General features: G+C 42.2%; 1 protein-coding gene across 1 annotated transcript in view; it reads left to right on the top strand.

Moving 5' to 3' along the window:
• The window catches only part of CPS1 (carbamoyl-phosphate synthase 1, mitochondrial), a gene marked incomplete at its 5' end in the record, with an annotated part of 84,796 nt that overhangs the window by 53,499 nt on the left and 17,565 nt on the right, over nucleotides 1–13,732 (top strand). Inside the window, 5 exons of the mRNA XM_009699474.1 lie at nucleotides 482–663; nucleotides 6,546–6,740; nucleotides 7,322–7,389; nucleotides 9,635–9,710; nucleotides 12,796–12,873. Of these exons, the coding sequence (XP_009697776.1) occupies nucleotides 482–663; nucleotides 6,546–6,740; nucleotides 7,322–7,389; nucleotides 9,635–9,710; nucleotides 12,796–12,873 (599 nt within the window). The remainder of the gene's footprint in view (nucleotides 1–481; nucleotides 664–6,545; nucleotides 6,741–7,321; nucleotides 7,390–9,634; nucleotides 9,711–12,795; nucleotides 12,874–13,732) is intronic.

Here is a 13,732-nt window from a genome sequence, read left to right as displayed (position 1 = left end):
CCATACTCTGCTCTTCTGGAAGGTAAAAAACACTTCAGTCTTCTGTTTTTTAAACAACATCTGTACAAATGCTTTGTGTTTCCTGGAGTAAACAGTGCTGTCTTATAAGCACTCAATTTGGGCACCTCTCAGCTTCTGCCTCTTAAATTTATCTCAAAGCCTGTTGTTTGGGAGGCAGAGGTAGCTGGATAGGCAGCAAGAGCAGACATGAGGGTTTATGAGCGCAGGATGACAGACATGTTATAGAGGCCTGTCACTCCTGAGCAGCTGAGCCAACTTACCTGTTGTGCTTGGAGGCTCACGTTTATGGATGATTAGTTTCCATGGGAGGACGATTAGATTCCTTGCTCTGAGCTGACAGGAGGCAATGCTGGTTTGGCTTTTTCTTTTTCTTTTTTTAAGCTTGAGTGCTGAGAACGTCTGTTTATGTTTTCTTCTCTGCATTCTTCCTTTCCTTGCCCACTTCTCTGTCTCCTGGCAGGCAGCAGTGTGGAGTTTGATTGGTGTGCTGTCTCCAGTATCCGCACGCTGCGTCAGCTTGGCAACAAGACCGTCGTAGTGAATTGCAACCCGGAGACGGTGAGCACAGATTTTGATGAGTGTGACAGACTGTACTTTGAGGAGCTGTCATTGGAAAGGATCCTTGACATCTACCAATATGAGGTAAAGAAAAGAAGCAGCACAATAAAAAGCCATTAAGCAAACCAAACTTTTCAAAATTCATGTCACTAGCTTGCTTTGGCGGAGCAGCTGGGGGCGAGGGGGGAGTGCTTGCTAGCAAAAGCTGTTTGGTTTGGATCCCGATGTTACATTTTACACATCGTTGATGTTCCTAGCAGACTGCTCAATAATGAATGCCAAATAAATATTAAATTATTTTGCAAGATGCCATATTGTGCAATATTTACAAGCAGATTTAATTTGCTGCACAGTCATTTATCGCACAAATTGTTCTGCCCTTGTGGTGCTGAACTTTAGCACTTAAACATATCCTTGACTTTAAACACAAGTGCTCCCCCTGAAGCAGTAGATCAAGTTGTGTGCATAACGCTAACATGTGCTCAAGAGCTCGCAGTCTGGCCTTGCAATACAGTGGTGGTGTCCTGGATGTGGTCCAACATGCGGGCAGGCAGGTCAGGAAGGGGCATTGGAATTGCCATCAAACCAAATCATGTTCCAGCTCCTGATCCAGACATTGCACTTGTGCATTAGGAGTTTTCAAGTGTTCAGAAGTGTTGATACTAAGAGATGGAGAAGAGTCCCAGGCAGATTTGGTAATGGGAGGATATATAATGTAAACAGTTGGTCCCAGTAAGGAAAATGTTGATTTCTAACTGATGACACACTCATCTTGGATTCGTGGCTGAGACTTTCAAAGACGCTTACAGGAACTTCATCTCCCTTGAAATTCAGTGTGAGTTGGCTGTGTAACTTGCTGAAGCAACTTTGCAGAACCCAGGTCATGTTAAACTTAGGATTTTTCTTGGTTCTTTTTCCCAGTATATGACAATTTGAGCTCATCTCCTTTGTGAATGGGTGCAAGTTTCTAAAATGGTTTTATAAGCTGGCTATGTTTTGGTCATCCCTGAATTTGGAACCAAGCAAAAACCACATCAGAACTCAAGTCCCAGTCTCTAGGCTCTGTTCTTAAACTGTTTGCGAAATACTGTCTAGGACCATTTTTAGATTGCGTGTTCATACTTTCCTATCTCTACATGTTGTTTTACCTCTTTAAATTTTCATAAAAACAAAGACTGTTACTGGGAAGCATAGGTTTAGGACAGGCCAGACAGGACAGACTCTGGTGGCTCTCTGGAGTCTCAAAGGCTGATTTTTGAATGCTTTAGGATTGCCCATGAGGCTCAGCTCTACAAGCATTGAACTCTTGTTTACTTAAGCAAAACTGAACTTCTGAACTTGAGGCGCGGAGGAAACTGATGTGACAGTTTATCAGACAAATAACACTAATGAAACACAGTGTCTAATTACTGCAGGATCAAAGAGAAGGTAGAGATAGGTGATGAGGGAGCAACTGCTCATTTAAACACATAGTGCTAGTAATTAGCAAGTTGGGTAAGAAAAATATGTGAAAAGAATAATGCGAACATATTGAAACTTGCGTTATCCTGCTTGTCACAGCAGGGCTCGGTGAGTTTTGTGGGAGGCATAGCAGATCTCAAGGTCTAATAGCAACCTCCTGTGGTACTCAGAGCTAAAGGGGAAGGATGCTCTGTTGGCAATTTCCCCAGCTTGGCCAGCCACGCTCATCAGCTGGACTGTGCTAATGCTTCTGGGCATGTTTTTAGCCTGCCCTGCTTGTGTAGGAAGCCAAAAAGTGATCATGAGAGGAGAGAGGGCAGGGAGGTTGGCAGCAGGAGCTGAGGTAGTGGGAATAAAAAAGGGGAGAAGAGAGATGCTGGGATTTTGCAGGGGATTTGGCTACTCTGACTTGGGTATGAAAACAACCAGTTTGATGTTTGCTCTGGAGATATTAAAGCCATCAGGGTCTAAGTCTAAACATTCAAAGTTAGGGTTGTGCTGTCTAATAAATCCTAGGATGAATAATAAATGCTCAGTTGTTTTAGGAGACTTTTCTTAAGTAGTAACAAAAGGGAATGGTATCATTATGCCTAATTTGCAAGTAGGGAAACTGTGTCTCTGAGGAGTACACAGACTGCACAGAGTCATGCAAAAGGACACAGGCAGACCTGGGGACAGACTCCAGACTTCCAGCAGAGTGTAGTCTAAAATGTATTATTTACTATATGTAATTTTTTTTTTAAATGAGTGAGCCAAATGCTAATATCCTGTTAACAGAATATTTCTTCAGGCAAATGCAGTTGGAATTCAGTCCCTAAGGAAACAATCAAGTTACAAATTCAGGATTTGATTCTGAGATCCCTCACCAATCCTGCAGATAACCATCTCTCCCAGCTTCATACACAAAGCATGAATCGTGCCATGATTTTAAACGCTCCTGCTCCTTAGCCTCATCTAGTGTTCCAACGCACAATGAACAGCGGTAAATACTCTGAAAAGTCCTGGATCATTGGCAAACCATAGGTAAAACCATCATCAAAGAACGGACACAACCTTTTGCCCTCAGTAGAGATGATACATCATCTCCCTAAACGTTGTTAGGATTAGCAGCAAACCGTGGGCAACTGTGAAGCTCAAATAAATGGGTGCACTGATTAGACAAATTAGGCTACATTGAGGATCCTGAGGGGTCTGTAACCTGCCTACCAAGAGCTGCTCACAGCTTCACACAGTCCTATCCCAGGGATGTACTCAGCTGTCCCTCTGCTTTCTCTCCCTTGTGTCCCTGTTTACCTCTCCCTCTGCAGTCGACATTCTCAGCTGCTCTGACTCACTGGAGTCTGAGCTCTGCGCAACAGAGCTGTGCGTTGGAGGGAAGTTTAATTTACTGTGAATGTGAAAAGTTAGGTGGTAGTCTATGAGGACAATAATTTAAAAAAAATAAAATTCCTTCCCTCAGATTTATTGGTTTTTTTTGTTTCCACGGAAGATGTTCCGTTTTTATTTTAATATCTATCTGCTTGAGGGCTTCTTCTGATTCTTTTTCAGTTTCTAGGATTATTCTGAAACAATTCATAAAACCAAAGGAGGCTCTTAGGTACAATTTTAATGGTCTAATTTGTTTTCAAACTCAGGGAAAAAGAAAACCCAACTCTATTACTAATAACATAAAAGCAAGGTAGTAATAAAAAGAGTGATTTTTGTTATAAAGGGGAAAATAATTCTCTCTAGGCTTCTTTCACTAGATTGTGTAGCATATATTTGAAAGATGTTTAATGGCAAGGATGTTATTCATTTTCTTTGTAATTAAAATATGGCTGATGACAAAGTGATATGCAGTGGAGTCCATTTCTGCCTGCCTACATTTCTCAGTGGAGCAGTCCTGTTCCCTAGCAGGGCAGTGGGCTGTTCTTTGGGCGAGAGCATGCTTTGGGAAATAACAGGAGAATTTTAAAGGAATAAGTAAGCAGCAGCTGGGTCTCAATTTATGGTTCTTTTTGAGTAAAAATGAGTATATGATTCTTTGCTATCTGCTTGAATAAGGCATCTCCTGTCTCCTTGGGGCTGTAGTCCCTAATGCCATCCCAACTTTGACGTAGGCAGCATTTGGATTTTAGAGGCTCAGTGACTAGAATTGTTTTAAAGGAAGAAATAAGCAGCAGCTGAAGAGAAGCTGTTAGCTGGGACATTCGCATTTCAAATATGTTGAGGATAGATTAAGATGTTGGTTGACCTTGGCAGCAAAGCTAGGTTGACTTGTTATCAAACAGGAACCATTCCAAGCTGCAAGAAGCAGTTTGCTTATTCACTGGTTCTCGTCCATGTGGGATAAGGGGCCCAGGGACTAGAAATAGGTACTGTATTTTGGATGGGTCTGGAAGCAGTAAGGAACAGATTTTTCTTCAGAGTTGCAGATAGTGAGCTCCCATGTCATGAGACAACCCCATGTGGGCACAAAACAGCCTCTGTCCTTGCTCCACCCTCTACTAATGAGGCATTTTTCATTCTCTGACCTAAGCTCTTTCAGATGGTTGCTGTTGGCCGGCAGCAGCATGTCATCCCATAAGAGTGACTGCATGGTGAAAAGGAAAAAAAGATATCTCCAGTACTGTATATTAGCATGTTCAGCAAATAATAATATTGTAGACCTTGGCATAATCAGTGCTGCTTAAATGCCAGACTTCTTTAGTGGATTTTTGTTGTGGTAGGAAATTAACCGCAATAAAGTTGAGCAGGGTTTGTACTAGCATTTATAATTTTTTCTCAGTCACTTCTAGTCCATCCTGCTCTCAGCTTACAGATCTGCCACTCTAAATCCCTTTAAATCCTTCATTAAGAAGTTCCTCTTCCAGGAAGGCCAGTGAGGCTAACCTTCTTCAGGAAAAACACACTTGTTAATTAAAAGACAGTTGATACTCTAAAAGATACAGCCAAACCATGGATGACTTGGTTTATGTTTCTCATTTGTTAGAGGTGGGTAAAACTGTGTGAGACACATTTGGTTCAAAAGAGCCCTTCGCTGTAGCTGTACTGTGGGCCTGATTCTCCTTTGGGCAAAGTTTCACCAGCTTTAATTTGGAAGTAAAGTGCCCATTATTTAATTACCCTCAATTATTGCGCAATCTAAATGTAATTCTTGTCCTCATAATTGTTGCAGGTACTCTAAGGCTTTTTTTACTATTGAAAATTTTCACACCAGACTAGATTGTACTTGAAAGCATTAGGCGTTCTATGTAGGAAAAAAAAAAAGAGCCCATATTTGCACCTGAAGAAGCATGTGTTTTTGCAAGCAAGCTCACTTGTCTCTTGTTATTTGCCGTTTATTATTTCCTCACTTAAAATATCGTGGTTGCCCAGGGACAGACATGAAATGTGCCACTGTGGCTGGAGGATGCTGTGCCACCTGTCCTGCCTCGTCTGCTTCTGGAATTGAAGAGCTTGCAAATAACTTGTGTAGAGATAAGCATATATGACAGTTTGGCTCATGTACGTGTTACTATTGAGTGTGCTACCAGAAATGAGGGGCTAGTCGGCAATACTGAGGATGAATTAAAATAAAGGGCTAAGTGTATCCAGAGTAATTCACTGTCACAGGCTGGCTGAAGGATTGGGCTCTGTTGAACTAGACTCTGCTTTGCTTGTTACGAGCCAGCAAGGGGGCAGCAGCAAGCACCCCTTAAAGACTGGCTTCCGGGGCTAGGAAAGGTTGTTTGCTTAGCAAATAACAGTGCTGGCAGAAAAAAAAAATAAAATTCCAGTTGTTTCCCATTGCCTCACTGCTGGAGGTTACTGCCTTGCAACTCTGTAGTAAAAAAGTTTACGTGAATGTCTGCTACTCTGGAAATCTCTGACTGTGAGCATGGGAGAGGCTATTTTCTTGGAAGAGCTGGACTGAGAAAGAAAGGGGATGTAAAACATTTTGTTTGTTCATGCTACTGGGCCCAAAGATTGCAACAGGGGGTGGGAGTGGGCTCGGTTGAAGTGATAGTCCCCGTGTTCACACATGTAGGAGAACACGGGAGTGAGACCTCACCCCACTGAGCGGAGTTTTGACTTTCGTTGTGGGGCGTCACGTTTTCATAGTGCTGCGCCCTTCCTCTGCAAAGCAAGGGAGAATGTGTCAGCTCACTGGGGAAGCAGAAGCACCTAAACATGACATGAAAACAAGGTAAATGTCTGTGATTCTAGCAGAAGTTATAAAATCTTGGCTTGATGTCAAAAGGCATGTGAACACTGCAGATTTCTTTGGTTTCGTGGGGAATGTGACCTCAAGTTACTGCTGGGTTTTTGAGTGTTAGCAAGGAGGATATTGCTGCTTTAGAGAGGCTACGGACTCTGGATCACACTTTGCAGCCTGGGTGCCTCCGGATCAGCACAATTATAATATGCCTTTGCTCATAGCAACCTGAAAAGTGATGTAATCTAAATATTTAATTCCTAGTTATAACATCTCTTAATGTTAAGCTAACTTGGACATGACCGTGCTTCTTTCTGTCTGCCGACAGGGATGCAGTGGTTGCATTATTTCTGTAGGCGGGCAGATTCCCAATAACTTGGCAGTGCCACTGCACCAGAGTGGAGTGAAGATCCTTGGCACAAATCCTTTGCAGATTGACCAGGCAGAAGATCGCTCCATATTCTCAGCGGTTCTGGATGAACTGTGTGTGGCTCAGGCTCCCTGGAAGGCAGTCAGCACACTGGTAAGTTGGGATGTGCACCTGGGAAACAATGAAGAAGCTGGGGGATGTTATGAGCATCTGCTCAGAGGGGACTGACTTACTGGTACATTTTAAGATTCCAAAGACATTTGACAGTTTTTTACTGCTGATGTTGAAGAACTTTTTTGTCCCTGTAAAGTGGTGCTATAGCATCACTGGGTGTGGGATGGAGACTGGAAGTGAAGTGTCTTTAAATCACCATTACATGGTGTATATGGGGTATATACCCAGCAGAAGTTAGCACCACTGTCAGGCTACTGTGGTTTATCCTGCTGGCCTTGAAAGCTATTCTAGCAGGTAGAGATTGCAAAGGAATAGAGATATGTTGGCACTGCTCTTTTTTCTTGGTGAAGTTTTATGGACAGGGAAGGTCTGAAGATGACAACTCTGGAACCAAGAAGTCGTGTATTATGTTTAGCCCAGGCTATAGTCCCCAACTTCCCCCGTCCCCACCCCGCCCCATCTTAATGGCTAATAAAGTGCCAACGCAGTTAGAGTTGAAATTTTGGTATGACTTGAAAATATTTTCTTGTTCACAGCATGTTTTTCCTCTCCTTCTTTAGAGAGATGCAGTTGAATTTGCAAGCTCCGTGGGTTACCCATGTTTGCTGAGGCCTTCCTATGTTCTAAGGTAAAGCTCAACTGTCAGAGCTCAGGTTGGGTGTATGAACTACAAAAGCTTCTTTGAGACAAGTGCGGCTAATTTCAGGGGACGTGAGGAAAATGCTATGCTAGGTGCTATGTGGCATAAAGCTGCCTGTCTTAATAGCTGGGACAGCTGCTCAAACCAATAAAAGAAGTCAATGGATCTCTCATGTCCATCAGGCACAGATCAAAGGTAGAACATAATCATAAGAATGTCTGTTTAGCTGCATTACCTTTTTCATATCTCAAGGCCAAAACCAGAAACCATCTGAGGATATTCTTTAAGGTTCCTGAGACTACTAGCTGTATGACTAAGCCAGAAGATTGTTTGCCACCAGGAAAAACAGAAGGGAACATGCTGAGGCCACTTATTGAGGTTGGCATCTGTTTTCAGAAAATGACAGCGCATCTTTTGAATTCAGCTTCTTATTTGCCAAGCTTCTCTGCTTACAGGCATGTTTTATGTCCCTATACTGTGGCAGCTGCTTCTTTTTAAGTAGACATTGTACAGAGCCACACATTTCCAGCAGCTAGACTTTTTGAAGAAGTTACACCAGCGCGTGCAAACAGCAAACTCACACATTCTGAATGATCACTCTTCTCAGCAAGGAGTTTCTTCATAGCTTGATGACTAGGCACAGAGGGACAATTTGCTGGGCACAATTTACAAGTGAAAATAAATTGGAGACAGGATCCTTTTCATATGAAAAAGAGACATATATCAAAATGAAGAGGCATGATACTCATTTTCAGGGGAGGGGGAAAAAAAACCAAACCAACTTTAAAAAGAAGAAAAGGAGAAGAATTTCTTGTACATTCAACCCTCAAGGAAATATCCTTTAGAAGAGACTCCTGAATGTGGCTTTTCTATCCAGTTTCTGAAGCTTGCAGTGAGATTGCGAAGCAGTTAAAAAACAGCACTCAGATAGGAGGATAAGTTAGAAACTGCTCCTGATGTAATTCTCTAGATTTTTAGGGAACACTACTTTTAGCCTGTTGTTTCCACCCGTGTTATATTCAGTATAGACCCGTTCCATGTAAGTATTTGCTAAAGGATGGTTATGCATTTCAGGGGGACTTCAGGGGGAAAGATGAACCTGGAGGATGTAAAACTCGAGGAAACAGGAAGTGAAAAGCCCTAGCACAGCACACTGTCTGGCCTCTATTTGCAGAACAGCAGCAGGTCCACAGCTAGACTTCTTCATTCTTTGAACAGATACAGCCTTTAATATTTGCTGGTTGCCTTGGAAAACTAAATGCATTTCCCCACCAGTTATGTACTGTGTGCACCAGCTCACATCCTCAGTGGTGCTCCTGACATAGGTCCATGGATGTAATTGAACCCTATTGATTTATTTCAGCTGAAGAGGTAGTCTGGTAAGTATAATCACCTAGGTACTTGTATCTATCTTAGGCTAAAGTGACTGATTTTGTGGGATAGATACTTCCTCCATTTTTCCCCACAGCCATTATGGGCTTGCTCACCAAAGCAAAGGAGAAGCTGAGCATCAGTGGTAGAAATGACCAACGTAACATCCTTTTTAACAGATTCTTGGCTTTAAAAGGGACATGAATCACTGACTCTTGACCCATGTTCTCCCAGATCCTCCTCTCTGACATTATTGGCAGCTACATTTCAAAGTAGCTTTCAGATACAGTATCTGTATCTGCTGCGCCTCTCCCTTGAGGACTAAGACGTTACGGGAGGAATGAAATGGCCAGCAAAGAACAGCCCGTTTTCATCTGCATTTACACTGTCACAACCATCACCACTGGCCTGCGCATTCCTGGCTTCATCTGTCACTGACGAGCAATTGGGCTAAAGTGAGCAAAGCATCTGTTCTGCCCTGAGCTCACAGCTAACCTGCACATATGGTGGAAGTCCAAGTCCTTAGTGGGGCTGACTAGCCATCTCCTCCAGCTTTAAAGGCTTGGGTCAGAAAGGGGATTTGGCAGCAGTGCTAAGGCTACACAACTGCAGTTCTTTATTTGATGCTTTGTTATGGTTCTGGAGGTCATCTGTCATCTTTGGGAAGTATAATGGAGGTTCGTTAGGTACCAGCTCTGCCTTTCTTTCAGTCAAGAGCAGTGCAAGTGGCTTGAGTCAGGAGCTTGTTGGCTAGTCTGTTATACGAAGGTAGCTGGCCACCTTGTGCTGTGGTGTCTAACACTCTGATATCTCCCTTGAAGTCACGAGGGAAGCTGACCTGTTTTGTTTGCCATTCTCACAGTGGCTCTGCAATGAATGTAGTATTCACTGAAGAGGAAATGAAGAAGTTCTTAGCAGAAGCCACCAGAGTCTCTCAGGTACTGGTCTTCATGCTGCTACTGCTTTTTCTTTTTGTGTTTATTGTATTTGTTTCACCTCTACTGTGTTTTCCATCTCTTTGTTTCTGTATTGTGTCTTCCTCTCTTCCTTGTTTGGGGAAGAGCCAGTGAAATTAGAGTTTGTTTCCTCAGTTTCTTCCCTAACAGGTGGACCATGGGAGCCTGTGCAAGCATTCTTACTGATACCACTGGGATGCCTGCATGAAGCAGGGACAGCAGTTAGCTGTTGTACCCACACATCCATTTCTGACCAGTTAATTATAAAAATCAATGTAGGCTAGTGGGCTGGGACCCTTCCTACCCCATCCAAGCTTGCCAGTAGCAGGTTATGCCAACCAGCATAGAACTGATAGCTTGTTTCACTCAATTTCTGAACTGTTTTGCCTGGCTTCTTCGAACAACTTAAAACGTCATCCTGGCATCTTCTGTTTCACCAATGACCCTTTGGGGGTTTTTTGTGGTTTTTTTTTTAATTTGTTTGTTTTTTAACCTTTTAAATGCAGGAACATTTGCAAGATTTTGCTATGACATTTAACTCTCCAAACCATGTACTGAGTTCCATTTTCCTCTCATACAAAAGCAGGACTGCTGCCTGCATACTGTTAATCCAGTGAAACACAACTGTCTGTGGAAGCCAGACATATTACTGCTTACTCAGGGGATTTCTTAGGTGGTTAAAGCTTGAACAAGAACAAAACCATATGGTTTTTAAGTGTACTGTTAATCCAGTGAAACACAACTGTCTATGGAAGCCAGACATATGACTGCTTACTCAGGGGATTTCTTAAGTGGTTAAAGCTTGAACAAGAACAAAACCGTGTGGTTTTTAAGTATATGAGGCAAATGATGGAAGTTTAGCATTTCAGCAAGAAAAAGATGGAATGAAAGGGAGATACCTTGCAAAGTAATAACGTCCTGAAGGATAGGTTAGTGTGGAGGCAAGAAGACCACTTATTATCATATTTGAACAACTTTAAAGGGATTTTTGAAAGCGGGAGAGTACCGCTGTTACTTCCATCAGAAGGAATTACGTAACTAATTCTCAAAAGACTACAGAGTCAACCTGTGGTAGAAACCAGATTCTTAGCAGTGCTCAGCCTCCCTACCTTCTCTCTGTACTTCGTCTTCAGTACTTTGCTTTGTGTTTCCCCACACACACACCGAAGCAGACCAGGCAGCAGCCTTAAGCCATGTTCAGTGGGACAGATCACTTTCTCATGTCGCTGGATGGCTTTATGTTGGCAATAGATACCCTATAGGAGACTGAGGCCCAGGAAAGGGACCCTTGGTTGGCTTAACTTGTCACAGCTTGATTGACTTCAGTTGGGCAATGTTGTTCTTCATTGCTGAGAGGTCTCATCCCTGGTACAGGAGGCCTTGCTGGGAGTTGAAGTTGTAGAGTCTTCAATATGTGATGTGTTCCTTGGATGTTCCCATGGGATCCTTAAGATGTCCAGTTCTGCTACACAAACAAGGCACTGACGCTTGCTGCAAACATGACCAGTTGTACACCATGAGTCTTTGGGTGCTCTGGCCCTCATCCTGCAGAGACTTACACTAGATTTACATGCTGCATTTTTGTACTCAGACTGCTAAGGGAAGACTTCTTTCTTCATCCAGTATTTTATATTGACTAAAGCTAAGCTAGCAAAATGCAAACCAGAACAAAAGTACTGTATTCTTCTTCTAAATTAGGGAGGTTTTTTCAGTCTTGTCGAGGTTTTGTGGCCTTTGAGCGATTCCACAGAAGCTAGCAATGTTAGTGGTTAGTTGTGAGCATATAACTGAACATGAGCATCTTTGTGGGACACAGCTTTCATTTTCTGGTTACAAAGCCTTACCTAGTTCTACTCCATCCAACAGAGCATCTCCAGATAACATGCCTGACGAGTGTTGTTCTGTTGTTTTAGCTACTTTGCTGTTTTGGTGTTGTGTCATTATGGCATTTATGTTGTCAATAATGTTGAAAGCTTCTTGTGTGAGTTGAGACAGATCAGAGTAAACAAGGTTGTATGCACATATAAGATCTTCTGATGAAAAACTGCAGCAAGACAGAAAGTTAGAGGACACAAGCCACTAAATTTATGAAATGGTGTAGGCTGCAGCATTGTCCTTGCCTGTGAATTTACCCTTGCACTGATAAATGTAAGGAATTGTGTCTTGTAACTTTTAGAGTTGCTTTATATTTTTTCAAGAGGAGCCTTTTGAGCATGCACAGACTGTCATTTATTCCATTTTATTCTCTAATAAATAACAGGCAGTTAATAGTGGATGGGACAGGTAAAAATGTTGATACATAAAGCTGGCCAGGAAGAATGTGGATTAGATTTTTAACCGTCTGTTCGAGCAGGTGGCTGGAAGGAGAAAGCATTAGAGGAGACTGGGAAGTGTGTGCAAGCGTCCCAGAGATAGGCAGGAAGAAGAGGAAGGAAAACGATGTATACCAGCAAATATATTGAGAGTCAAGGACGGGTCGTTCCTGGCCAGCTATTATTAGTGGCAACTTCTCCCTGGGAGACCTAGGAAACCAGGCAGAGAAATGAGAAAGGAATGGATCAGTTGCCTAAAATATATGACTCTTTAGAATAGCAAACAGCCACTATACAAAGTCATTAAGTATGCCAAGAATCAATTACTTTGTGAAGCAGTATGTCCAGTGAGGTGGCTGGGAGGCTCAGAGAGGAAGAATTGAAGCTCCTGGAGGTAAGGTCTGTCTTTTGGAGACAGAATCAGAGGTCACTGGATCCACGCATGTGTCCCACTGTCTTCTTTTTGCCGTGATCTCACTTAAAAGCTCTTTGTGGTTTTGCCCCAAATTTCCCTGTCATGGTGACATTATGGAGGACTCAAACTAATGCATCAGTGGCTTTGGGGAAATCATACTAAGTTTCCCCCCATTATTTCTTTGCAAAGTTAATTTATCTGTGGAAATAAGGATATTAATAGATTGGTACTGTGGGATTCTGCTTCCAAAGGTTTTCCAGTGATGAATAGTGGAGCGCTTGGATGGTGCCCAAATACTCTCAAATAAAAACTTTCTTCTTTTATCTTGTCTTGATGACAGGATCACCCTGTGGTACTCACTAAATTTATTGAAGATGCCCGTGAGGTGGAAATGGATGCTGTAGCCAAGGCAGGAAGAGTAAGAACTTCGCTTTTCTTTAACGTTAAACTTGTTTTTCAGGATCGGAGACTTGCAAAAATGTGTAGTTTGAATGACTTACTATACAGCTATGGATTCATGCTGAGAAGAGTAGAGAAACAAGAGAAGATGAATTCATCTTAGGTTCAAAAACATCGTGCTTGAAAAGCTCAACCTACCTTATTGTATACATCTAAATAGTTATTTTTTTAAGCATTGTTTAACCATGGGAATGAATCCTTTAGAATATAATTTTTACTGCAAATCACTGGCTTCACAAACTACTTTCATCAGAATTGTATCAGCATGTGTTACGATACTGCCACAGTTGTTTTATTATTACAAATTCACCTTGCATTTCATTACTAAACAAAGACAGTTCTCAAAAAAATCACAAACTTCTCATTTAACAGAAATATTGTGTTTTCAATCTTCATTTTTAAACAGCACACAAGATCACTTTTTTGGTATTGAGGTAGTGCGCCTTGATGCAATTAATTCAATTTAAATCCTTAGGCCTGAATTTCCTCTGTTTGCTTTTCTCCATGATCAAAACACCACAAAAGGAGGGGGGGGGGAAATACGGGTGATGTTAGTCCATTCTCATTTCTGTTGGGGAAATGACAACTTTTTTGTGTTCGTGGCAAGCAGAACTGAGAGAGCTAGTTTAAAGCCTTATTAGCTTTTACCTTCTGAGTCAATGTGTGTTAGAGAGAGGAAGGAAGCCTTAGGATCTCCAGACTGTGGTAGGTTTTATCCTGTTCACAGTTTGCTTAACCACGGTGTGAAAGACACTAACATGATCCCCTTGTGTCTGCTTCAGGCCTGTTCTCCCTCAAATCTTGGGAAACTCTTTTTT

This window comes from Cariama cristata, unplaced genomic scaffold (assembly GCF_000690535.1).
Source record: "Cariama cristata isolate BGI_N322 unplaced genomic scaffold, ASM69053v1 scaffold4144, whole genome shotgun sequence".
NCBI lineage: Eukaryota > Metazoa > Chordata > Aves > Cariamiformes > Cariamidae > Cariama > Cariama cristata.
Note: the sequence above shows the minus strand (reverse complement) of the source record. Positions and strands in the feature narration are given on the sequence as shown.